Below are 25072 nucleotides of genomic sequence, written 5' to 3'. Positions count from 1 at the left end.
TTCAAAGGCAAAAACTGGATTTTAATTTTAAAGGGGCATTCCACCACTTTCACACACGGAGATCACTTCAGTAATTACAGTGAAAAAAAGCAAAAATAAACTTGGGTTTGAAGGCTATACATTTTTAGCTGAAAGACGGCATTACAAAGTGAGCATGTAAAGTTGCAAAGGAGGTGTGGAGGGTGTAATAAAAAAAATGCTATTGAGTTGCATTACGGGACATGTAGGATTCAACATTTTTGGAACTTGGTTTATATTTTTTTAAGGTATGTATTATTAGTAAGAGGAGCAACTACAATTTCAACACTTAACACATTTGTCTTTGTAATGGTTTCTTTTATACATTTTGTGATAGGTAACACCCCTTTTTTCTGTTCCTGGAAATCCAGACACTTTATTCAGGCTGATTTTTGTCATAAAGCAACCTTCCCCAGAAAATATAGCTCAGCTGCAAAGCATTAGGGCTGTAGTTCAGTATGTTTGGCTGCCCTGAATTCTGAATGATGAAGAAACCATTAAAAAAAACCCACAAAAACAAGGTTATAGTGCTTTAGCTTAAGGGGTGTTTAGGGTTGTTTACATCCAAATTGGATGAACAGTGTAAGACTTATTGCCCTCTTTACCCTTGAGGGATTTGTACTTGTCTAAAAAGGGCTACAATTTCTTCTTCGTTTATCTGTTATGGATGTAAACACCAAAAAAATGAAAGCCGGGAGTGCACACTTTCACCTCATGGACATTATTTTTGTGTTAAAGCACAGACCCAAAACAAGCATCCTCATTCTTACAGACTGCACTGCATCTTTGACTGGCTGAATTAATGGTTGCATAATACGCTGTACAAATATTGAATTTATATGGGGAAATGGAAATGAGCATCATTAAACAAATAATGGAGCTTGGCATATGTTCAATCAGCAAGACTAAATCTTTCTCCTCCAGTTCTTCACTTACTCCACCAACCCTATCAGTCAACCTTTGCCTCTTTACTCCTCTCTATTCACAAATCCCTCTCCGCCATATGTCAGTTTACAAAAACAACTATAGCAACTTCCAAATGCCTTTCTGAATCAGACTTGCTCCTGAAAATTCCTGATGCTACTGCTGAATGACTGTGCTGCACCTAAGATAGAAAATCTGATGAATTAATTTGTAAGTAGCGGTGCAGGGGTGGCTCAGGGCTCTGAGTCCACTGATACATTAATCCTAATATGTTCCTAGACTGAGCAGACAAAATTCCCACAATAGCATAATAAACACACAAGGCCACTTTAAGCTCTCTGGCATCTTGCAAAAAGAAAGCTACTTGTGATAAGACGGAAGCTCTCTCTCGCTCTGCAAAGCCACCGGGCAAACGAAATGAAATGAGGGCTTGCGAGCACAAAGTGGCCGTGACTTCTCAGCATTCAAATGCTCAGGTTTTTAAAAAATTATTATTATTTGCTATAGGGTTTAGTGTGTTACTTTGAACATACAGAAATTGAGCATTTTTTTTCTAGTTATTCATGTTTTCTATTAAGCTAATATAAGGAGAAATTTGGATTTATTTTCATGATGTAAATGAAATAAATGCACTGTGTATATGTTACAAATAATGCCTTTGATTCAGAAAGCATTGAGAAACACTGCATGGGATATGAAGACTTATGATATCAAATCTGTCATAAATAATAATGTATTCTTTTGGGCTAGACATCTAAAAAATATAAAGAGAGAATTTCAGTTTGTGTGTGTACTTTCAGTGAAATTCATTCTGTCCAGTATCTCACCTAAAATTGACTTTCAGTCGTAATCGGGATAATTACATCATAAACAACTCAAGACTTTTCCTTACTTATTAGAAAAAACTCATTTTTTTTGAAGGACTTATTTAAAACATACTGTTGTGAGATAATATCAGTTGGGCGCTACATGTAAACTTAAAAAAAATCTATAATCATGATAATAACAATGATGGACATTACCAGAGTCAAAGAAAGGTCCTAAACACTAACATACATGTCTCACCTCTGAAGAGGTTTTCATCAAAGATCGGCACACTATCCACTGAAGCATGCAGAGATGTTCTAACCAGCTAAATGTCTTTGATCATTCAGTCCACTTGGCTAATACTACCCACTGTGCATTACCTGCAGCATCTGGTGTGCTGTTAGGAATTAATGGGAGTTATTAAAGACTTAAAAGACAAACATGAAAAACTGGACTTACCGCCTCGCAGTTATATGCTTCCGCACACAGGTCAAGCTGCCGTTACAGTTTACATCCATGTCCAGACTCATATGTAGTCACAGGTGACAATGCTTCAAATATGGATGTTGTTGCAAAGACACTACATATTCTAAAATATGGATACTTCACATACATCTGCAACTAGGCAGCACAGAAAATCTGCACAATGACCACAGTTTTAAGATGAGCACCTAAGACTAGTGTAACGAATTCAGCATCTAGCCAAATGTCTCCTGACTTATGGAGCTTAGTGTCAAAAAAGTGTTTTTGCAGGATGATGTCCCAGTGACAATGACCTTTGACCTTTTGGAAATATACTGCCATCATTTCATCATTTAATCTTATTAGACATTTATGTCAATTTTTTTAAAATAATAAGTATATGAATTCCTAAATTATGTACAAAACCATGTTCTGTGAGGTCAAACTGACCTTTGACCACCAAAATCTAATCAGACATCTTTGAGACCAAGTTCACCTTTGCTGCCAAATTTCATGAAATTCCTCCAAAGTCCTCTTGAGAGGTTTGTGTTCACACGGATGAGATGGATGCAAGGTCACAGTGACCTTGACCAACAAAATGTAATCATCTCATCATTGAGTCCAAGTGGATGTTTGTGACAAATTTTAAGAAACTCCCTTTACTCCCTTGTTCTTGAGATATTGCGTTCATGAGAATGAGATAGATGAGGTGACAATGACCTTGAACTTTAACCTTTAAAATCTAATCAGTTCATCACCGAGTCCAAAGGGATGTTTCTGAAAATATTCCCTCGAGGTGTTCTTAAGGTACTGCCTTCACAAGGATGGGATGTACATACATAAAGATGCATGGACAACCCAAAACATGACTGTCGCAGGCATTAAAAGAAACAAGAGCACTTACTGTATTGGCAGTTCCTTCCCATGTACTCTCCTGGGCATTCGCAGGAATAGTTGGCAACCAGATCTGTGCAAATGCCCCCATTCTTGCAGGGGTCCCTCTCGCATTCGTTAATATCTGGAAGAGCCAAGAAACAAAAAAAGGTGCATTCATTCATTTGAAGCATTCATGATGTAGGCAATTAAAAAGACCGTATCCTCATTAGAATGCATTGGTCGGGAGCATGTATTGAATTTCTACTGTGTGTTACTTGATTCTCTCTGCCCATAGACGCTCGCACAAAGACACTCGCTTCTTGAAACTAATAAATCAAATAGCTCCTTGGGAGACCATTAATGCTAGACCACAGAACCAAATTTCGAGATGTTAAGAACAATTAACCTAGTGTACTTTCTTTGTAGCTTACATAATTATCAAACTTTTTACTGTACCATTCCTCATCAGTTCTACAAAGCTGTTGACTGCTGCAGCACTGTCAGTAAGGGCTTGCTAAATATTCTCAGTTTCTTCATTAAAGTATCACAGAAACATGAGAGCAACAGAATTATCGTCTGTTGTACAGCCACATTGACTCTGTAATTGCTCTCTGAAACAGCCTTTCTCTGACTGACTCATCTAACCAATTACAGAAGGTGATGGAGCCACAACTCCACCCATTACACCTATTTGCACTCTGTTCTGTTATAGGTACAGTTAAGGCAAATGGGATAGTTTACAAGGGAGAGGGGGACAGGGATAAACTTGTGAACAATTCTGAACAAATTTCTAATCATTTTCAAGCTTACCCAAGGCTGCTACAAGACTTTTAATCCTCTAAAACATACCATGAGTCGTCTGTGACTCATAGGTACATTTTGGCTTTATGAATATCTAACTAGGCCTGAGATTTGGAAAGCTTAAGAAAGTGAAACATGATTAAAGTCAGTATTTCACGGTGCTTCATCTCCCTGAGATTGTATCTACAATATCTATAATAGTCACTTGGGTATATTTTTAACATCCCAAAATATCTCTCCCTTTTTTTTTTTTTTTAGGGAGTGTCCCAAATGCTCCGGAGAAACACAGTCATGGTCTTCACACATAATGGTCACTGAGGTACTGTGACTGGAAGCAGTGGGATCTTTAATCTGTAGCAAGGCAGAATAAAAAAATAGATTGAAATAAAAGGGAGGGAGAGAACATAGAAAGGGAGAGAAATGAGAAATGTTTCGTGATTCAACCAAAAATCCACATGGGACCCACGAGACAACTGTATTTGGGCGAAAAGATGTTTGATGTCATTGAGCTGTAAAACCTTTCCCAAAAGACAATAAAAAAAGTTGAGCAGGTTGAACTTGAAATACACATCTATTTTATTTTCATTTGTCTGGAATGCATGAGGATGCATTTTGTTTTATGTGCCTGCCTGGTCGTGTAGAGGGCTCTCTATATACAGTATATCATATACATAATCTTGAATTCCATCTAACACTGTGTTTTCATTTTATTTTTTTCATTGTGAGTACACAGCCGGCACACGCAAGACAGGGCCTGCTGTGTCTTTTAATATGGCTGCTTCATCCTGCTTCAGATATAGCTGATGATAGAGAAGCCACGTTGTTAATCCTTTGCTATACAGCCATTTTAGTGAAATATAGTTGGTGATAAATGAAACTGCACATGTAAAAAAACAGCAAAACCTCAGATTGTGATGCAAGTCAACTTGTATATAATAGGACATCATTTTCCAAGAGATTGAAGAAAATTGTTTTACTAGCCAGCATATCATTTTGTATCCTACAGAGCAGGACAAAAGAGCAGATTTTCACAGTTGGCACTAAAAACATTACTCTCAAAAGCCTGACTGCATCAACACACGCTGGACACAAAGTAGGTAGATCATACCCAAACTGCAGGGGCCACTCATCTTTAATTATAATGGAACGTGTAAATTATAACACGGAGAAGTAAATCGTATTTACCCAATTATTCTGAATGTCAAGCTGTGAAGATTCATACAAAAGACATTTATTTTGAGGGGTGTTGCCTTATTTTCGCTTTTTGCATTGCAGAGATTGTGACTGTCTGTTTTTGCACATCTATGTGAGGCTGTTTTTCAATATCTGTTTCTCAAGACATTTTCAAAACCATTTCAAAAAGCAATTCCAATGTGTAGTTGTTGCACAGTTCCCATCTCCCCAAAATTACATTATGGCTATATCTACATTGTCTACAGCCCACTGGGGAGCATGCAGTTGACTCCATGCAGTTTAAATTATGGAGACTTAACCTGTATGAGATAACTGGAGATATACTCTATAGATAATCGGGACTGAGGCTTAAAACTAAAGCTTAGGGAGGGACACAACAATGCCGTGATCTACACTAACAATAACAAGTCCATGACCTTTGCTAAATTATAATAAAGACTTAAATGTGAGAGGAAAAGAAGAATTCAATTCTCAAAATATCTTTTTTAAAAGGAAAAAGTTTGTTCAAATATCATTTCATGAAATTTCTAAATCAGGTATGTGTCATTATTGATGTGGATTTGGGGGGGTGTGTTGGCACATTCTTACCGCTTGCTATAATCAGATGCAAACCATAAAGTAATCAGTTGATATTGTGCTTTTCCATAACTAATTTCAGCTTTACAAATGGATTGTTCCAGTTCATGACTATGACTGCTAAAATGAAAAATGCTTTAGAAACACACGGCTGTGATTTCATTATTACTGCTGCAATTAGTCACCTATTGTCATATGGGATGTCAGATGGACTAAAGAGGGCAACCCCCGACTGCAGCTCAAATAATTTGTCATTTATTAACTGCCAGTGGGAGAACAGTCAGAAGTGATACACTCAACATTGTCACTTAATGAACGCACAAAAAAACCCCACAAAGATGCTGGTGAAAGAAACACCATCTTAACCTGTAGGCTACAGGTTAAGATGTTTTAGCAAACAAGGAACTTACAGTGTCCTGTTGCTTTGTTGGACAAATACCTGTCATTGCTGATGCCCAATCTATCAGCCTTTTCTCCATCCAAAGCCAGCATACTACACCAACAACACACAGTAAGTCAACAATGTAATTTCCGCCAGCTTGCATGTTTTTATATGTAGCCTATTATACTCACTTTTCTCGAGCTCTGTTGTCAAATGCTAGAGATATCATTTTTGTTAGTGTAGCAGAGTTACTCTTCAAGTACTTAAGCTCATTGTAACAAAAATGATATTGCTGTCATAGTCTGCTCTGCCTCGCTCCTGTTGCTGTGGGATTTTTCCCTCTTACTCCACCCAGCCACTCTGCCTCATCAGCCTCATCACCTCCACCTGGTGCTCCCAGCTGCTCTTCACCTCCAATCAAACCTGTATTTAAGCAGTCTCACTCCACTCACTCTTTTCCAGATTGTCTTTGCTCCCATGCCTGACCTTCCAGCACTCACTCTCTGACTGTTTTCCTGGTTTCGACCACAAGTTTTGCCTGTGCACTCCCTGGTTCTTGTCTGCCTGTGGCTGTGCGGTGTTCTACTACTTTGGCTCTGACTAGAGAGATCGCCATTCTTCAGGCCGTCTTCAGAGCCTCCCGCTGAGCGTAACATCTTCTCCGTGTTAGTGCTGCCGGTGCTTACTGCTCTGGTTGTACATCGATTCCCTGCCTGTCCTCGTTGATCCTGCTGCCTGCTCCTACTGGTCTTCTGCTCTGCTGCCTGCCTGTTGCCAACTCTGCTTCTTCCTTGACCACAAATCCTGCCTGCCCCTCTCTGAAGTCCCCACCTTTCCCACAAGCTCCCTACTGTAAGTGTTTCTGCAACATACCTGATACATTAACCTTCTAGTCCACATTTTCCCCACTTTAACTCTGAACTAACACCTGTGAACATGAACTCATCCCAGTCTCTCTACGAACTCTGCTCCACCCAAGAACGGATATCCGTCCCTGCTTACCTGCAACATGATTATACTCACCTTTGTTCCACTGAATCTGCCAAAAGACTATATAAAGGTCATTACCAACCACCCACCTGTTCTGTTGTACTGCAATTGGGTCCTACCACACCCCGTTACAATTTCTGGGAAGTGAGGGGAGGGGAAAGTGAGCATAATAGATCTTTTTTATTGTTTGTTTGTTTTTTTCTCATAACATAAGTTATTCTAGGACCCAAAGGGTGAACTGTTTTGGCCCCATTTTGCCAGGAATGGTAAAGCACTTGGCACTTTCCACTGCCTCTGTGTGTTGCTCAACAAACATTCTCCTAAATGTTGTTGAAGAACTACATTGTTTGGCAGAAGAATTATTTGTGATCATTAAATTATTGCATTTTTTTTTTTTTTGCTGTATGATAATTTTTACCAAAATTTCCAAGGTATGTTTAGTAATAGTTTTAAAGCAATAAGGCGCTTGAACATTTCAGAACAGCTGTAACAAGAACCCTTAGCTGTTCCCAAATTGCTATAAACCACAGCCTCTCATGGCTTATTCTTTAACCAGTCCTGTTTAAATTGTGACTCAGAATCACGCTTTCAGTGAATCCGTTTCCTCATGCTAACCTGTCATCTCTCTCATGCACCAGCCTCATCTGTAACTTTGATCTGCTAGAACAGGACAACCTGATATAATTACAAATCCAAAAACAGCCAGCATGACTAATACAAGAAACTATACTGACAACACAATATTAGCATAGAGATGAACAAACAAGCATTTGTCAGAAGGAAACATCTTGATTATTGGGAGGTTACTGCAATCAAGGGGGGATTATATTGTAATTAATTCCGGTTCAAGGGGCTGCATGATCCTGTTAAGAACTATTAACCTGAAAAATGCCAACTAGAGGCCGCCTCATGGAGAACAATATCCAGTTCTTATTAAACATTTTCAGTTTTTTTAAGACTCTAATCCTCAAGAACCACTTACTGTTAGCAACTGTGACAACAACAATAAAAATACTAATACAGTTATTAATCGGGTGCAGCATGCCCATATTAAACCTCATTCATGCATTTCCAGCAGAGTAATTTGTACAAGGGATATATTGGTCTTTACTAATTCCCTTAGTGGAACACTCAAACGGAAATATGATTTTATAGCCACTTGTGAACATTGAGATATAATGAATTCAATGCATTAACTGAGTGTAGACCCATCTGTGAATAAATGCTGTGGCATTAATGTGAACATCTTAGCATAAATGGCGCAAATGTTGCTGTAGAATTTAGCTGAGTAAGCTCTTGAGTAGAATAAGTGGAAAGTGAATAGCAAACCCTCTATAGAGATTATTAACTAAAATGTCGAGGGAGTAAGGAACCGAGAAAAAAAACCCACTGTATATCTACACATCTGTTAGCCATACTCACTTATACCTGAGGGCGCTAGGGGGTGAGAGGCAGGTATAGTTCACCAGTCAATCTCATGTAAAATAGCACAGAAAACAAACGATGCTCAGCTCATTCTGCACACAGCCTGATCCACTCTCATTCCAGCACTGCAATCACACAACTTAGATAAGTGATACTGTTGTTACCCTTTAAGTTCATATCCTGCTTGGCTGCCACCAGTACTCTGGGTTCAAATACAAAGGTGAGCCAAATGGGAAAGCCACTCAAATAGCCTGGAGCACAACATACCACAGAGAGACCAAAACACAGCTAGCCCATCTTACGATTTGCTTCCCTTTTATGAGAGGCCATCAGCCCCTGGGAGATCTGTGCGGGGAAAACTGAGACTTAAAAGCAGTGTATTGCAAGTAAATCAGGTGGGAGAAAAGGGATTACTTCAGGGAGTGCAGTTAATTCACCCGATAAAAACTAGAGAGGGGAGGCAATGAGACGCATGGAGAAGATTGGAGAGGCAGAAATTGTGAAAGGAAGAGAGGAGAAGGGTGAAAGAGAGAGAGATGTGCTATAGTCCAGTGGTCAGGTAAATAAACTGTGTTTACAAAACTTCTTTTACACAGTTAGAGGCGTGCATCCAAGGAGTTCCCCTCACTTCTAATTTTCAGAGTCTACCATTCTGCAATTAAGTAGGTCATTCAAGCCTTATGGTGAAACAGCATTTTGCAACCGATATCTGCAGTTTAATGTGGATGGTGCTATCTTGGTTATAACGATTTAACAAGCCAGTTTGAGTAAAGATTTCTACAGCGCATGGAGACAATAAAACTGCAAGGCGTACGATTTAATGTAATGCAACACACTGGCTCTCCAATAATACCACTTTAGCAGAGCTTATAATGTTCACTTTTTCTTGAAACCATGCCAGGGCGATGCTGATTCAACTGAGACTGTATTTAGTGGCATAAAATTGGATTGTACTGTCACTAGCAACAGATGAACAAATGATAGAGTTAAGTTACTACTATATTTACTGATGGGCTAATGCGAACAGTGTTATGTTTCATTGTCAGTCCCTTGTAGATGTATTTCCTCATCAACCCCTTGAAACCCAGATCGACATTAGTTTTCTTGTGCTGCATTGAAATGACCTGACAATTAGCTTTTAAAAAAGGGGAAATATTTTTAATACTTCAAAAAAACATCCAGAAAACTTTATGCATGATTATTATAACCATATATTCACAATTTTGTTATAGATAAAACCAATGTGTGTATATATATCTATATATATATATCTATCTATATATATATATATATGTACATATAGCTCCAGAAGAAAGATAAATTAATTAATGGATTATATTGATAAGTTAAATGATTGACTTGCCATTGCAGCTTTGGATATCAATGTGGAATCAAAGCCACCAAAGAAGAAGATGGCCATCCGACTGATGGGGTCAGAGTCAGATGATGAGGCACACTCCACAGACAAAACTCTAGGCAAAGGACAGAGTCAAGTGTGAGCACACTCAGGTACAAAAAATGCCTCTCATTGACCTCAAGGTTGGGCTGTAACAATAAACTTAACATTTTAGCAATTCTATTGAAAACATCTTTCTTTTTCTGCTTTTTCTGGGTCTTTTCCTTTTTTACCACTAATGTTTTGCAAATGTTTAAGCCATGTCCTGTTAAGTTGCTCATTGCTTTCTATCCATGTTTTTGAAAAAAGTCAAACCAATTTTCTCAGGTTTCAAAGGGTTAATGAATATATTCATGATTTCATTGTGATTAAAAAAAAAATTAAACAGTTGTTAAAAATAAATAAATTAAGATTCATTAAAAGATTAATACCATATACTCTGTGTTACCATCATTAATATCATCATCACCATCTTAAACCCCTCACACAAAGACACAGCCTCCAGAAACTGAGGCTATGAACCCCAAAATAAATCTGCTCATCCTCTGGCCACACTCATCATGCTCTCATCGGTCCACTGGAACGTCTCGCTCCCTGGTTTTGCTCTTCTATTGCTCTCTAAAAAGTGTCTCAGTTGGACAATAATGAGAGCAATGAATAGTGCTATGTGTCAGGAAGGAGCGCCGGCTGTGAGTGCTAAATTGGCTACGGCGCGTCCAGAGAGCAAGAACAGACCTGCATCGGGAGGGGGTCACCTGTGACCTCTCCGCTGGGCTGCACTGACCTCTACAGTGCCTGCACCTGCTACAGCCACACAAACACACAGCCCGATGAATCTGTTTTCCAGTTCATTCAACAGTAAAGGTATTGTGTCAAATCTTGCACAATGGAGCCCATAAATGCGCCACAGAGATGAGAAAAAGAAGATGATGAAATTCCATCGTGTGTATTAAATCGTTTGTGCCTGTCTGAGTGTAAATCATTCTGCAGTAATTGGTGTTTGAGTACAAGAGGTCAGAGTACTGACACCAGCCAATGTCAGATAAGAGAGAATAAAAACAAAAACAGAAAAAAATATTGTAATGGTGGATTTCTGCTCTAAATGCACTTTTTCATTTTTATTTTATTAAATGACTTGATCATATGTTATTTTTTCTGTCCTATGGGTGGAGAATCTGAATGCGAGTAACCACCTTAAGTAAATATGTGAAGTTTTTCCAAGAAAAAAAACACAGATTTAATTTTTCTTCATGATTCAACTGGCAAAGTGATGCTTTAAACACATCACATAAATATATAATTTGTATATTTGTCATCGCTCCTCAAAATATCCCACATTTCTGAAGCATGTTTAGAAAACAGTATCTTCAAAACTTCCTGAGATAATTATTCTGTGCACATAACTTATCAGATGAATTTTAATATGCCTATATCATCGGAAAATTGACAACAATATTTCCCTATGTAAACAGGATTGACCAAGTCAAAAATCCTAAGAAAATGCCATCAGTCTGATATTTTGATATCTATATATTTGTTATATGACATCTTATGTTTACTTGAACAACTGTTTAAAAACAAAATATGTACATTAACAATATGATAAATAGACTGAAGCCTGCCTTGTGCTTCCTCCTTGCCTCAAAGTTTGCTATGCTTGTTGAAGAAAAGGGGGCGTGGCTCTACTGCAGTCCCCTTTAGATGATTTGGGAAAACAGTGATTGGCTCCTAGACATCCAGTCAACTAAGTCTGTGCATGTGAGTGATTTCAGATGGCAGCAATCATAAATCCCAACATCCTAGAAAAGTTATGTCAATTTACACAGATAGGGGATCTGTTCAGGTTAAATGTTATCTTTAAAAAGGATGAAAACAATGGCAGTATGCATGTCCTCTTGTTATCCTCAATAGGGGTCATAGGGAATTTGATTTATAAGGGCTGATTTGTTTAAAAAATACATATTCCTTTTTTCTATTCAGCTGGACTTAACTATATATGCAGTAGCATCAGAAAGCCTAAACTGGCCCCAAACAACAACATAAATCACACAAATTATTGAAATAAATGCCTGCTAATAGCCTGTAATCCTCTCAGTCTTGTAAAGCCCCCAAACTTAATTAGTAGAATGAAAGGTAATGTCCCAGCAGTATTGCCCCTACATCTCACCCACTTCCTTCATTAAATAACAGTCAGATGTTGAGTAAATCTGGGTAAAGCCTTCTTTTTCTTCTGCCAAGACACTGTAAGCCACACGATTGGAGGTTAGTCAAGACTTAACTTTCATGTGGAGATGTCTCATCGTGTTACATCTCTCCATCTGGACTCAGTTTAGCCCTCATGCACCGATTCCCCCTGGGGAAGTTTCATCTTATCTTATCTGTTCTTATGTCACAGAGCCAGTGAACCCTCACATGTTTGGTGAGCGAGCTGGTCCTCTTGACCTCTCTATCTAGGCAAGGAGCTCTGCTTTGACCTTTACGGTCAGCGATCGACAGAAATGAAGTGGACAACCCGGTTGTTTATGCCCGCCACATAATTAACCCCTGACCTTGACCACTCGTACATCCTTGGTAATCATTCTTTTTTTTTTTTTTTTTTTTTTTTACAGTGGAGAGGGTTTCCCCTGGGACAAGCTATACTGCTGATGCCCTGTGATTCATGTTGGTGTTACAAATGTTGGATATGATACAAAAAAAAATAAAAAATAAAAAAGATTGCAATCCATGGACACATACAATGGATTTATCATGGGTAAATATTGAAAAACACACTGCCAGTGATTTACGTTACTTGAGTGCTAGTCTGACATGTAGGAATGTATTTTATTAACTCATAACCTTTGTGAAACACATTTTTGTGTTAGAACCTCCCTTAATAAAATGCTCTGAGAATTTTATGTCTGATGATAAAGATCACTCTGAATATTTATCCACCTGATGGCCATATGGACAAATCAGTTCAAGGCTCATACATACTCTACTAGTGTTGTCATCCTGTGACCGCCAAGACTCATTTAAGGGAGCAGAATATTGTACATGATTCAATGTTTTGCACTCAATAATAATGTATTAACACTACGGGAACAATATAAACACAGTTTCTGTTGCAGTCTTGACAGAAATCAGCAAATCTTGTGCTATCTTGTTGTCCATTCCCTCTGTTATTAGTGTGCTGATCTATCCTGTGATGCACGCTTATTCATTTCTTTTGTGTATATTACTTTTCCCTTCTCATTTTTGGTTTTGATGTAACACAGAACCCACTCAAAAGGGCAGAGATAGAAGAGCCATCTGCTCACATCTCAGCGGGAAAGACAGGACACCTAAGGAGGCTGTATGTGCAGAGCGAAGGTTTTATTACCAGCAAAAGTCGGATGCATGCAATGTTTTCCCACCTGCATTTTATCACATCATATCTCATTTCCCCTGCCAGTATGTGTGCTCCTCATTCTTTTTTTTTTGTAATTGAATGTTCACATAAGCTTTAGTGTATACTGTAGACAAATTACACATGCATGAACATGTGTGTATGACCAAAGTCTTTTGATTTGACAGCCGCTGGTGTTAATGTCATGAGAGGCCATGTGTCCAACATTTTTTTTCTAGACTGAAAGCTGGGAGTGCTAGAGCAGTGTCTTTAGAGGGACAGCATATTTCCAGTTGATATGCTTTGGTTGCGTCTGGGTGCTACAACACAGAATATCCATGGGGGGAGAAATGTCAGCACAAGGTGGTGTACTTGCTTTGGCCTTGCTCTGGATATAGGGAAGGCTGTAGCATGTAGGGAGAGGGGACAGACCCACTGGTCTATGTGGCTATTTTCTATTGGTGTTGTTGATGGTTGTTTTCCTGGTATTTGTTTAATCTCTCCTCCACTTTGATCGAATGGCTGGGTCAAAAGTGAGAGCGGTAAGCACAGCGTTTTACTCATAGCTGAACACCTTTCAACTCTTGGCAGCCAGAAAAATGCCAAATGTGCTCAACTCAGTGCAGAACAGATGCTCAGCCCTTCGGCACTCTGTTGGTATCTGTAGCATAGTGTAAATACGCAGGGCTCCCATTACAAAGAATTTAATAAATATGCACATAATAGGAAAAAATTGGGAAAACAATATTAAATGGACACAAAACGCCACCAGGTAGAGTAGACTTTAGTTTATCCAGAAGTAACAGTCAACCAGTCAATTCATTAAAGAAAAGGTAAAAATTAAGTCGTACAACAGACCTAGTGTATTTCAGTTTGGATAGTTCTATAATGCTACTGTACATAAAGAAGTGCCGACGCATCCTCAGAGCTGCAGCTTGGTATATGGGCAGCCTTGGATGTTGTATTTGACAGGTCCTGGTGCAGTGAAATGTGTCGAGTCCAGGCTACACAAGGCCAAGACGAGACCTGTCTCTCCAAGTTGAGTCAAAGATGGAAGATGGAACACGGAAACGCCTGTCTCCACTGTCAATCTATCCTGTCAATCTATCCTTGCCTAACCCATGCCACTGAAGTGACTATCACCACATGAAACAGGATTCCTTCCCAGAGTCTGATGGAGTCACACAACTAGTCTAAAGAGAGACTTAACAGCAACAGATGCAGCCTTGAAATGTGTTTTAGCAGTGATATGTCTCAGCCGCAGTCATACATAACAAGGCTTAGCACGAGTATTGATTTCACTGATTCCCTGTGCAGACATTTCTAAAACCTCATCTTGCATGCAGGTTAGTTTTCACAGTGGTACATGCTGTATGTTCCAAGGGATATGATGATGCATGAATCTGTGAATTCAGGATTAAGAATACTGTTGGACGACGTGCTATTTGAAGTGGGATTAGCCCACTGAGAAGTTATTCGCAGCAGCACTCCAGAAGCCCTTGAAAAGGTATCTTAGGATGCATTGCAGAGAGGTTTTGAGTATCTGAGAAGAAAAACACTCATCATTTTGAAGACATGCAGACCGGGGGCTCTGCCGAAGCTGGGGTGTGCAGAATGTGAAGAGCCCTCAGCTCCGAGGCAGAATGACACTTGGAGGAAAGCCTTAAGTGTCATTTTAAGCTTACAGATGGAGCCTCCACAGCAGATGTGTGAGGGGAATACTTATCTACCTCGGGACAACTGAGTGTGATCCACAAGCTCTCTAACATCATCGAGGTACACTTACTAGAATGTTTAAGAGACACTCATATGGTATGAGATGCAAGAAAGTGGAGGAACGTGGGGGCCAAAGAGCAAGCAAGGACCTAATGTGGGGTTAATGTGGTGGAAAATATGGATATCAAGACATGTCTTATCTTACCTGACAACAGTATTTGACTATCCGATATGTTAACACACAACAAATATAAATACTATATATTATTTTTGACACTACTCACCGCCTAATTACATTTTGGGCTCTGACATCTAGACATACTCTGGACATTTTGGTTTAGCTTGTTAGCTGTTTGCTAATTAGCACTAAAAAGGGGGTAAAAATGCAATGAACATGACTTAAGACTTAATTCAATAGAAAAAAAGGATTTTGACCTGATAATGGTGATATATAAGATGTCAAGATATTACAATTCAAACCTCTGGAGAGCATGAAAAATGCACTAAATTTAATGTCAATCCATCCATTAGTTGTCAAGATATCTCAATGAAAATGTCAAGGGGAACACCAAAGTCATTAGAGTACATCATCTTGGAACCATGTCTGTACCACATTTAGTGACAATCCATGGAGTGAATTTTCACTGGATAAATAAAAAGTCAATCAACGCCAATCAAATTTATCCTTGAGGGATCTTGGATATCTTTGGCAAATTGTATGACAATCCATCAAACAGTTCAAGATTTTTCAATCTGACCCACAAATGTCAACCTTATCATGGTGCGAGAAGAAGACTCAGGGGATTAACAAAGTCAGTAGGGTTCATCCTCTGATGACAAAATATAATGGCAATTCACCCCATGTTGTGAAGACTTTACAATCAAATAAATCAACATAAATATAAATAGATAAGAGGGTCTTAATAAATTCACTTTAAAATGTAATGTCTGAAGAAAAAGTTGCATCATGACCAAATATTTAAAATTGTATCCATTACAAAAAAAGGGTTTTTAATAAGGGTCAGACTCTGAATAAGTTATGCAGAGTTTAATATTGATAGTGCTGCAAAATTAAGATGCTTCAGCAGTTTCAACAGAAAGTAATTTCACACTGATTTTATTAATTCAATTCCTTGCTGACCCTCTCTCTGATCTGGCCTTATCTGTCTAGGAGAGATTCCTTGAATGGTTCCTTGAATGAAATTTTGGTTACAAAAAAAAGGTGCCATCATTCCCATTCATCGGCCATTCACACATCTATACCATTTTCTGCCACACTGAGTCATATTGATGATTAAATAAGAGGAGGAATTAAAATATAAGATCTCCATGCTGGACATCAGCGAAAATCCTGTGTTCAAAGTGCACATTCCCATGACCCAGCACATTGAAGTCAGTGTGTGGTAAAACAACACTGATGCTAATTTGGTTATACATTGGCCATACTTAATTAATGAAGCACTGTGTAGTTGAGCTGAACATTTATCAGTGCTCTGCTTTGGCTTGCAATGCCGGCTAGAAGCCCTGGGCAGGACTGAGTCTAGGCCTTTTTTGCCACCTGGGATTTGGAAATGCATCTCTCTTTATGCTTTGGCTATCTGCCAGCGGGTCCATCCTTACTGCAGAGGCGAGGAGGTGACAGCAAAGCTCAAGTGTCCAAGGGGCCTTACACAATTAAGCCCTGGTAACAGCTCGTTCTCCACAACTCCTCCACAGGAAGGATAAAGCAGGTGAATGGGTGCTTAGGGACTTGGAATAAGGGAGGGGAAAAAAGCAACCTAAATTGAGCTAATACACCCACACTCCCTTTTTCTGGCAATTCTCATCTTATTATTTTCTTACTGTTTTTCTTCATAACATCTAAAGTACACATTTCCAAGGCTTTTGTTTCTCATCATTTTCTCCTTTTTTCTCCACCAGCATAACTGAAGGATTCTAGGCTTCAACAAAACCTCTCCTGAAGCACTTTTGACATTTGACATTTTTTCATGAGTGCTGGCCTTTCCCTAGAAGCCTAACAAGACTGCACTTTATGCCAGCAGTCTGACCACTTTATATAGCTTCCACTACCTAAAGGCATTTTTGCGCGATTATATTTGGTTTTAACAGCAAAGATGCATTGTGTAAAAAAAAACAAAAAACTGTCCTGCCTGTGATTTTGCTAGCAAAGCACCAGCTTGCCAAAAAAAGAAAAGGTCATCTTACTGAAAGTGTCTTTCTACAGCAGTTTTTATTTGGTGGAATTTGCAGAACTGAGTGCTTACTGAAGGCATATGGAAAAGGTGATGCATCATTTTTATATTATCAATGATGAGTCAGAGTACTGACAGATAAGGGTGTGAGAGCATGCATGAGGCCAAGGCTGACGAGATCAGTGCCAAGCACAGATGGATCCTGGTAAATAGTGTCTGGTTACAGTCTATGTATTCAATAAACTTGAGGTAAAAAGGGTCAGTTTTGATCTGTCAAGCTCAAGGTGCTGTCTAGAAGGCTAAAGAAAATATCTGTGTCAGTGGCACAGGAAAAAAATGTGGCCCTAAACACCTATATTCTAGCTTGTTTCCCTAGCTTGTTATCCTAAATGCCCTCTGACAGAAGCCGGATAGGGTCAGCTCCTCCTGGGATGGAGACAGGGGCAGCAGGATACCCAAGAAAATAGACATTTGAAGTATAACACTGAACTTTGACCAGACCATCTTCACTTTGTGGATGCATGATCTCTCTCTCTCTCTCTCTCTCACACACACACACACACACACACACACACACACACCATTGGCAACTTTCACCGTGCTGAGTCAAACTGTTCCACATTGATTTGCGTTTTCCATTACAAGTTTAAATGTGCTCAGTTGTGTGGGGTCGCACCCCAACTGGACCATCTCTGGAGTTGGGGAGTGGGTTGTACAATGTCAGATGGGCTTTGTCATCAGTATTTATGAACAAAAACAGAAGGGGTCAAAACAGTGTAGCATATTTCATGCTTGCAAATAATTGTATTTTTTATGCCACTTAAAAAGCTACCTGCTATTTTTAAGATGGAATATTTTCCCTCTTTTTACCCAATGCATGGGTTAATTTCATGAATCAATCAACACACCTTCAACATCAATTTGAAATTTTTGACAATTCCATTTGTTTTTATTGGCTTTCTTGCGTGACATTTGCGATGGTTGAATCTTCAAGCGCTTGAAAAATGGATAGGAATTTCGACTGGATTATCTTATCGCAGATTTTCTGTTTCCACACTTAGAGAAAAAAGTGGTGGAGCGTTGTTCCATTGCAGTAAACAGGCACTTTACCTAAGCCTCTGAGCCTTCCTGCATACATTCACAGAGTGCTGAGTGACGATAAACAAACTCTGACTTAATCCAATAGAACCCAATAGAAAACCCAACAAAAAACACAAGCAGGACAGCCGGAAAAATGTTAGCGTTGGTTCAAAAGCACAAATGCATCATTGGTTACAGACACACCTTTAAGCTGGTAGCCTACACTGGAGTGACACGCTGAGTCCAGCCGATTCAAGCCAAGCCACCACATAAGTACGTAAAAGGCCAAACAGTGAAAGTAAATTATAGTATACCATTTACCATGTAACATAAACTGTATTGCAGTTTGTAGATGGGCCTTGCTAAGTAGATCTATTGTTGCAACAGCTAATATCCATTAACTGCCTTTATACTCTTTATTCTACCTTGATTAAATTCTTAAGACATTTATTCAGTTGATTGTGTGGCCAAATATAAAATGCTTGCGTGGGAAAAAGGACAAAAATGTAAAGCGCGTGTGAAAAATTTGGTCCTGCTCCTTTGCAGCTTATACTATCTCATAGTCAACTGAAAGATGATTTCTTTACTGTGTATCCAGTAATGGTCATGGCTCAGTCGAGAGCTGAAAAACACTGCAAGATCATTTTATCACCCACCTACATATTCTGTATGTATGGAGAGGGCCCTTTGAGACACACTGCAAGGAGACATGAACAGTGTTGCCCTTCAACAATGTAGTGTGAGAGTACTGAGACTTTCCAATGAGATGATGCTCCAATAAAATGGTGAAACAAGATAATATATTGTATGAAATATATAAAGCAAGTGCTGCCAGACACCAGTGCTATATCAAGGTAATACGCCAGACACTACCACAATCTTGCCAGCTTTTCAAGATGCTAAAAATTAATCAATGTAAGGACGTTGCACATGTCAACCCAAAAGATGCAGCTGACTGGAAAAGGTGGGCATCCCTCATCTGGGATATCGAGTGGTGGAAACACTAAGCACATGCTCCCCAAATGCAGCCTACAGCTACACTGGGTAAGACAGAAAAAAATGTGGAAAGTGGCAGTGACGCATATCTCACTAAGACTGGCACCACAACACCACAACACAATGCCATGGGTACAGTAAATTCTTACAACTTCTGCAGTGGCACACAAGAAGTCCTGTAGGCATGCTGTACAACTTCCAGAACATAGGAAATTAATGCCTTTAACCATGACGCCTGTGTCCTTGCGGTATGTAGCCCTTTGTCAGGGCAACACAGTGTGGCAAACACACCTTTGCTAATGTTTTTGAGCCAGAAAAAAACATGTAAACAACATAAAGCAGTCAGTGTGGGCAAGAGTGTCTCCTACTTTGGATTCAGCTGAAATCTCCTTACCAGCAGAATGCAAACTCCCTGTTAGAATAAAATGCCAGACGCGTCTCCGCTAGCCCAACAATGGAAATAATTAAGCATCTTTGAAGTACACTGGCTAAATTCTAGAAACTGCAGACATCAGCTTCCACAATATTCATCAGAAGCAGTAAGAAAGGGAACAATTCATGTATGACATGCTAACAACTTGTTTTATACTTTCTTTGATTCTCATTCTTCTCCTCTGCAGCTGCTTTCTTATTAAATATCACATTAGTAGTGTTAAAGCCATTTAAGAAACCAGTGTCTTTCTAGACAAAACAGTAAATACATAAAAGTCCTTTAAAGGCCACATTTACACACCAGATTATGACTGAACTGCCACATAAATAGGTGCTCTGCTGTTTCCAGTGACACAAATGTGGGGCGCTTTGAAGAAAGAAAGAGCAAATGTTTAACTAAAACAACAGCTGGCCCACAAGCATATCCATCTTTCCATTTTGATCTTGCACAGAGTCCTGAGAGACACTCCGAGACACACTCACTGGCTCTCCATGAGTTGTTGATCATTGGCGTCTGACGGCTTGGCTGTGTGATTGTGGTCGCTTCTTTGGATGTTTGGTGGACTATGGACCCTTCCCCCAGGATTCTCTACACTCATCTTTTCCTGTAAATGCAGCTTTCTAGCCACAGACTGCGAGCAGTGGGTGGGCTGTGGGATTGTGAATGTAATGCTGAGAGGGTGTCTGGAAATGGCCTTGTCCTCCACACAGCTCTACATCACAGTAATGGAGCTGTGGGGAGAGCCTTGAGTCTGCTAGTGTTCACAAAAGCTCTGAAGGCACTTCAGGTAGTGGGGCACATTTTTAGTTCTGTGATACAATGATGACCTTGGGAAACTCTAGCAGGAGCAAATCTTTGCTCACAAGATAAACAGTGGAAGGTTTTGTAAGAATTTCACCTTGGATACTATTTTGAACATAAGCTATATAAATACTATAGAATAGTTCTGTACTGATATGCTGCCACTACAGATGGTTAGTTTGAAATAATGCAACACAGTCACATAATGTAAGCTTTTGACCCAAAGAAAGAAGAGAGGATGAGCAGAAGGAGAAGGCCTAATTTTAAAAACAGGTATAAATTACTCTAAGAAAACAAACTGGCGTTAAACGTTACCCATGCTAATTTATGCATATAAAAATAAAAGTGGTGTGCAAATTAGCATAATTTCAGTGAAACTTCCCAACTCTTGTAACCCAGAGGCTGTTAAACCGAGGCAGATTTATACCTAATAGAACAGACCTCAGGCACTATGACTAAACCGATGCCTCTGTTTATTTTGAAAATAGGTTAACTTTCTGTGGACAAAGTACAGCTTCCACCCATTTACCATGGAAAAGTTTTTCTTTAATAAACTTTCTTTTGCTAACTTAAAGTCGTACTTAAATCAATCTTAATCCAGTTAGCTAAGCCTGCCCCAAAAACTTGTGAAGTGAAAATCCGCCCCTAAAACACAATTCAGCTATACTGCTTAAATGATCTAAGACAGTAAGTGGATTTCTGTACATGAGCAACTTTTCCCCAGAGCTATAAACAAAATAGCTACCACACTTTGTGGAGCTTCACCGCTGAGATGAATAGGAAGCTGATATTTTGGACACAGTGGCAATTTGCTGGAAATATGGGTCCATTTTCTGGTTGAGAACTGTTATCCTTCCTACAAAAATAATTATGAACAGAAGGAACAAACAGATAGTAATTTAGTTCACATTTGGCACCCTCTGTACTGCCAGAGGAGCAGCGACAGCAGTGATGATGCTATCATTTTTGATGAGGTGTAAACTCTTGCAAAAACTGTTTCATGCTCATAGATGTTAATATAAAGGAAAACTTCACCCTCCAAAATTATCATTGGTATATGAATTACTCACCCAATGTTTTATAGAGTTCAGGAAAAAAACTTTGTTTCTCTCAAATGTGTCCATAGTGAACAAAGAATCCAATAATGGAAATAACTCTTAATGAATTAAAGACACAAGGGTCCATTCCTAACAATAACAAAACTATAGCAAAACATCCATTAAGATTTATCACAAAACTCGTGCAGTAAAATCCACATCTCGATTATTCATTGTTATGCTCAGCTCTTGAACAGTCTAGCATATACAGAGCATGTTTAAACTTATCTGTATGCAAGACTGTTAACGGAAATAAACATTATAGATTTAGCAGAATACATGTTTTTGGGAAGTAGGCCTACTGAGCATTCAATGGAACAAATAAGAATGGGATTATATGGCATTGTGATCTTTGCTGGAGTGATTTTACCCGTGCTGCCTAGCAGTGAGACGGAGATAACAACTGCCTCAATCACGGTGAGAGGGAGCATAAAACCACAAGCCCACCAATCTCTCCCCACCCCGCCCTGCTGTCCTCTCTCAGTGGCCTCCACAGGAGCAGTGGAAGATATGCTGGCTAACAAGCGCTCCCTCCCTCCCTCCCCCTGCCATCACAACAAACCCAAGATCCGCTGTTACAAAGTCACCTCCTGTGAGGCAGTGGCAGGTTTGAGAAGGGCAAGTCATTTCTCGCATGAAGAGGTGCAGGTAACCACTTGGAGGTGTGCTGGTAAAGTGAAGTGGTGGGTGTTCACAGGGGCGGAGGAGGTGCCGGGAAAAACTGCCAGACCTCTGCCTCTGCCTTGTACCTGACAAATAGAGTCTATTGTTGTAGTCAAATGTTTAACGGTTAAAATGTACATAAGCACTGTCCTTTTGTTGCTCATTCATGCCGCCTCGGGCTGCAGTGCTATTGTCTATGCCGTCATCATGCCCATACACAGTAAACTGAGCACAAACAGATGCCAGTGGAAAATAAGTCAGATCTCTATTGCTCTTGCTCACGCTCCATAAAAACCCACAAGAAGGCGAGGAGTCAGAGGGCCTGATGAAATATTAGAGAGGAAAAAATAAACAAGAAAAAAAATATAGGAGCTACTGGATACCTCCTTTCCAGCTGAAAAATGCACTTAACAGGTCACTAATGCAGCCCTAAATGTGGTATCAAGGGTAAGCACAGAGCGAGTCCTTATGGAGTCGCTCTCTTTCTCTTCTGCTGATGAAAGGCAGTGTGTGATCTGCCCCAGGTGAATTGACAAACAGTAATGGCTCCTTGCGGCTTTACATCGGGCCACGGCCATAAACACTGGCTGATTATCCTGTGGCAAGGAGCTGTGGAGGCAGCAGGGCTAATACAGCATGATAGCAACTGTCAATACATGATCAAATACAGGACCACAGTTTAAAAAAAGATCTCACACATCCTACATTTAGCCTCAATCAATCCTGCTAAACCGGTGTGTTTCAGAAAGAAAGGCAAAGACATGTATTGATCAAAGAGCGAGATAGAATCTCCTCCAAGGACTCGCAGGTCGTGAAAAGAAAAATAGAGTTTGACAATGCCTGTGTACATTTGCGCATATGTAACCACCAGCCTGAACACACTGGCTCATACTATCTGGAAACACTTTTAACTTTCTCTGTGATTGCCAGTGAGCTCAACATACAGTCTCCCTGAGTGAGAGCTTAAAGGAGTAAGACAAAAACTAACATCTCTGAGAGGGAGTAAAGAAGAAGAAGCTGCAGAAAATTGTGATCAAGAGCTCCTGCTCAAAGAGAAAAGCAGGTGACATATCTTCATCTAATCTGCCAAATTTCAAAGCTGTGATTTACTTTTACTGCTTAAAACTAAATTAAAATATTACACATGACTGTTTACAGTGAGACATTTACAGCAAATTTCTGTGCAGAAAAATAAAACACAGCCCCAATAAAAATCCTTTATACTTCATTTGTCCTTGACAGGCTGAGAATGTGTGCCCTAAAAAAATCTGCAACCTCATGACGACTGAGGCAATCAGTCCCAATCTTCACACTGTGACAGGTCATTACAATGTTTGGCTACTTGCCCAATAACAAGGCACTTGTTCTCTTGTCACCACAGGGACGTGACGCCACACTATTTGAAAGATGAATGACTGTGTGATAATAAGGCCTCTAATAATAAAAACCGTGACATTAGCCCCATATTAACCCCGTCTTATTTGTCGGCGGTAAGACTTTGAAACTGATTTCAAACTCACATTTTCTCTGATTATCATTTCAAAAGTAAAACCTTAAGGGGGACCTTTTATACTTTTCCTCATTTTCTGTCATATATTATGTTCTAATGCTGGATGTTCATATTAAAGGTGGCCAAAGTTTCATATTATGAGATTAATTTATGTAAGAGTAATTCATGTGAACGCAAACCTCTCAAACCATTTTCAATACTCTATTTACAACTGACTTTTTTAACTTCAAAGACAAGCTGACACCAGTAAACAGCTGATTCCTTATATGGTCTTTTGCTCCAAGCATGCTATACTGCAAGTATTTACATTACCAAGCCTACACTGCTACATGTCGCAACACACTAACGCCGGGGAAACATGGAATATCAGTTGCCGATGCTGTTAATTTCTCCAGAATTTTGGACTATATTCGTGCTGGAACAGGTCTGGTTGTGAAGCTTTTTCTTTAACAGCTTTTATTGTTGATCCTTCATTGTAGAAAGTGCCACTAATGTCCGTAACAGTCATTCCCCAGCTACAGACACTGAGATGTGGAAGAGACAGAAATGAAAACCAATCAGCAGACTGGGTTTTTTTCGGGAGGGGGGCTTAAAGAGACAGGTGCTAGAATGGAGTGTCTCAGAAATGGTAAAATACATTTTTTTTTTTTTTTTAAATTAAAAATTATTTGTTGTTTGATAGGGTTGCCCCTTGAAAGATGGAGATTCAAATCATCAGTCAGAAAGCCCTCAGAAAACCGAGATTGCTTCAAGTCGAGCAGTGCTTTTTTTCTTTTCATTTGCTAGTCACTGTGTTTTGCAGTATGCTTGTGGGGACGTTTTGTTCCCCAATCTTCGGTGCGGAGTGAGTGCTCTTGACTTTGGCACTACTCTTAAGAAGAGGCTGCAGCTGAGGCGATGAAGCGGCACAGAGGAAGAGACTCTGCACTGTAAGGCTCTGAGATAACATTGTCTTCTCTCTTCTGCTTAGAAATGGTAAATTTACAGCTCACAGCAACTTATATGACACAGTCTCTGGCCTTTGTGTGATATCTAGTGATGGCAAAAAATGTAGATCTGTTCTTAGTGCCATTAGCTTGTTACATGAATGCCGCTGTCACACTGGACGTCCAGCTGAACCTGTACAAACCTTCAAACTTCATATGGAAATAAATAAATAACTATTTTAAATATTCGTATATAACAGCCAAATCTGATTCAACTGACACAATTCTGGCCCAGGTAAAGCCCTATTGTTTGACCATGAAGGCAAGTAAACATGTATTTTGAGTTTTTACAAGAACAAGTTTAAATCTGTAAATAAGCATAATAGGTCCCCTTTATTTCAATGCTCTGACCAATTCAGTACAAGCACATTATTAATGCA

The 25072-nt window shown here is 39.4% G+C and overlaps 1 protein-coding gene across 3 annotated transcripts in view; it reads right to left on the bottom strand.

The window, feature by feature from the left end:
* The window catches only part of edil3a (EGF-like repeats and discoidin I-like domains 3a), a 131602-nt gene that overhangs the window by 60194 nt on the left and 46336 nt on the right, over positions 1–25072 (bottom strand). For all 3 annotated transcript variants that reach the window (XM_042488581.1, XM_042488582.1, XM_042488583.1), the window contains one exon: positions 3116–3229. In XM_042488581.1, coding sequence (XP_042344515.1) covers positions 3116–3229 — 114 coding nt within the window. The remainder of the gene's footprint in view (positions 1–3115; positions 3230–25072) is intronic.

Source organism: Plectropomus leopardus, chromosome 6 (assembly GCF_008729295.1).
Source record: "Plectropomus leopardus isolate mb chromosome 6, YSFRI_Pleo_2.0, whole genome shotgun sequence".
Classification (NCBI taxonomy): domain Eukaryota; kingdom Metazoa; phylum Chordata; class Actinopteri; order Perciformes; family Serranidae; genus Plectropomus; species Plectropomus leopardus.
The sequence above is the reverse complement of the archived record's forward strand: the minus strand, read 5'-3'. Positions and strand labels throughout refer to the sequence as shown.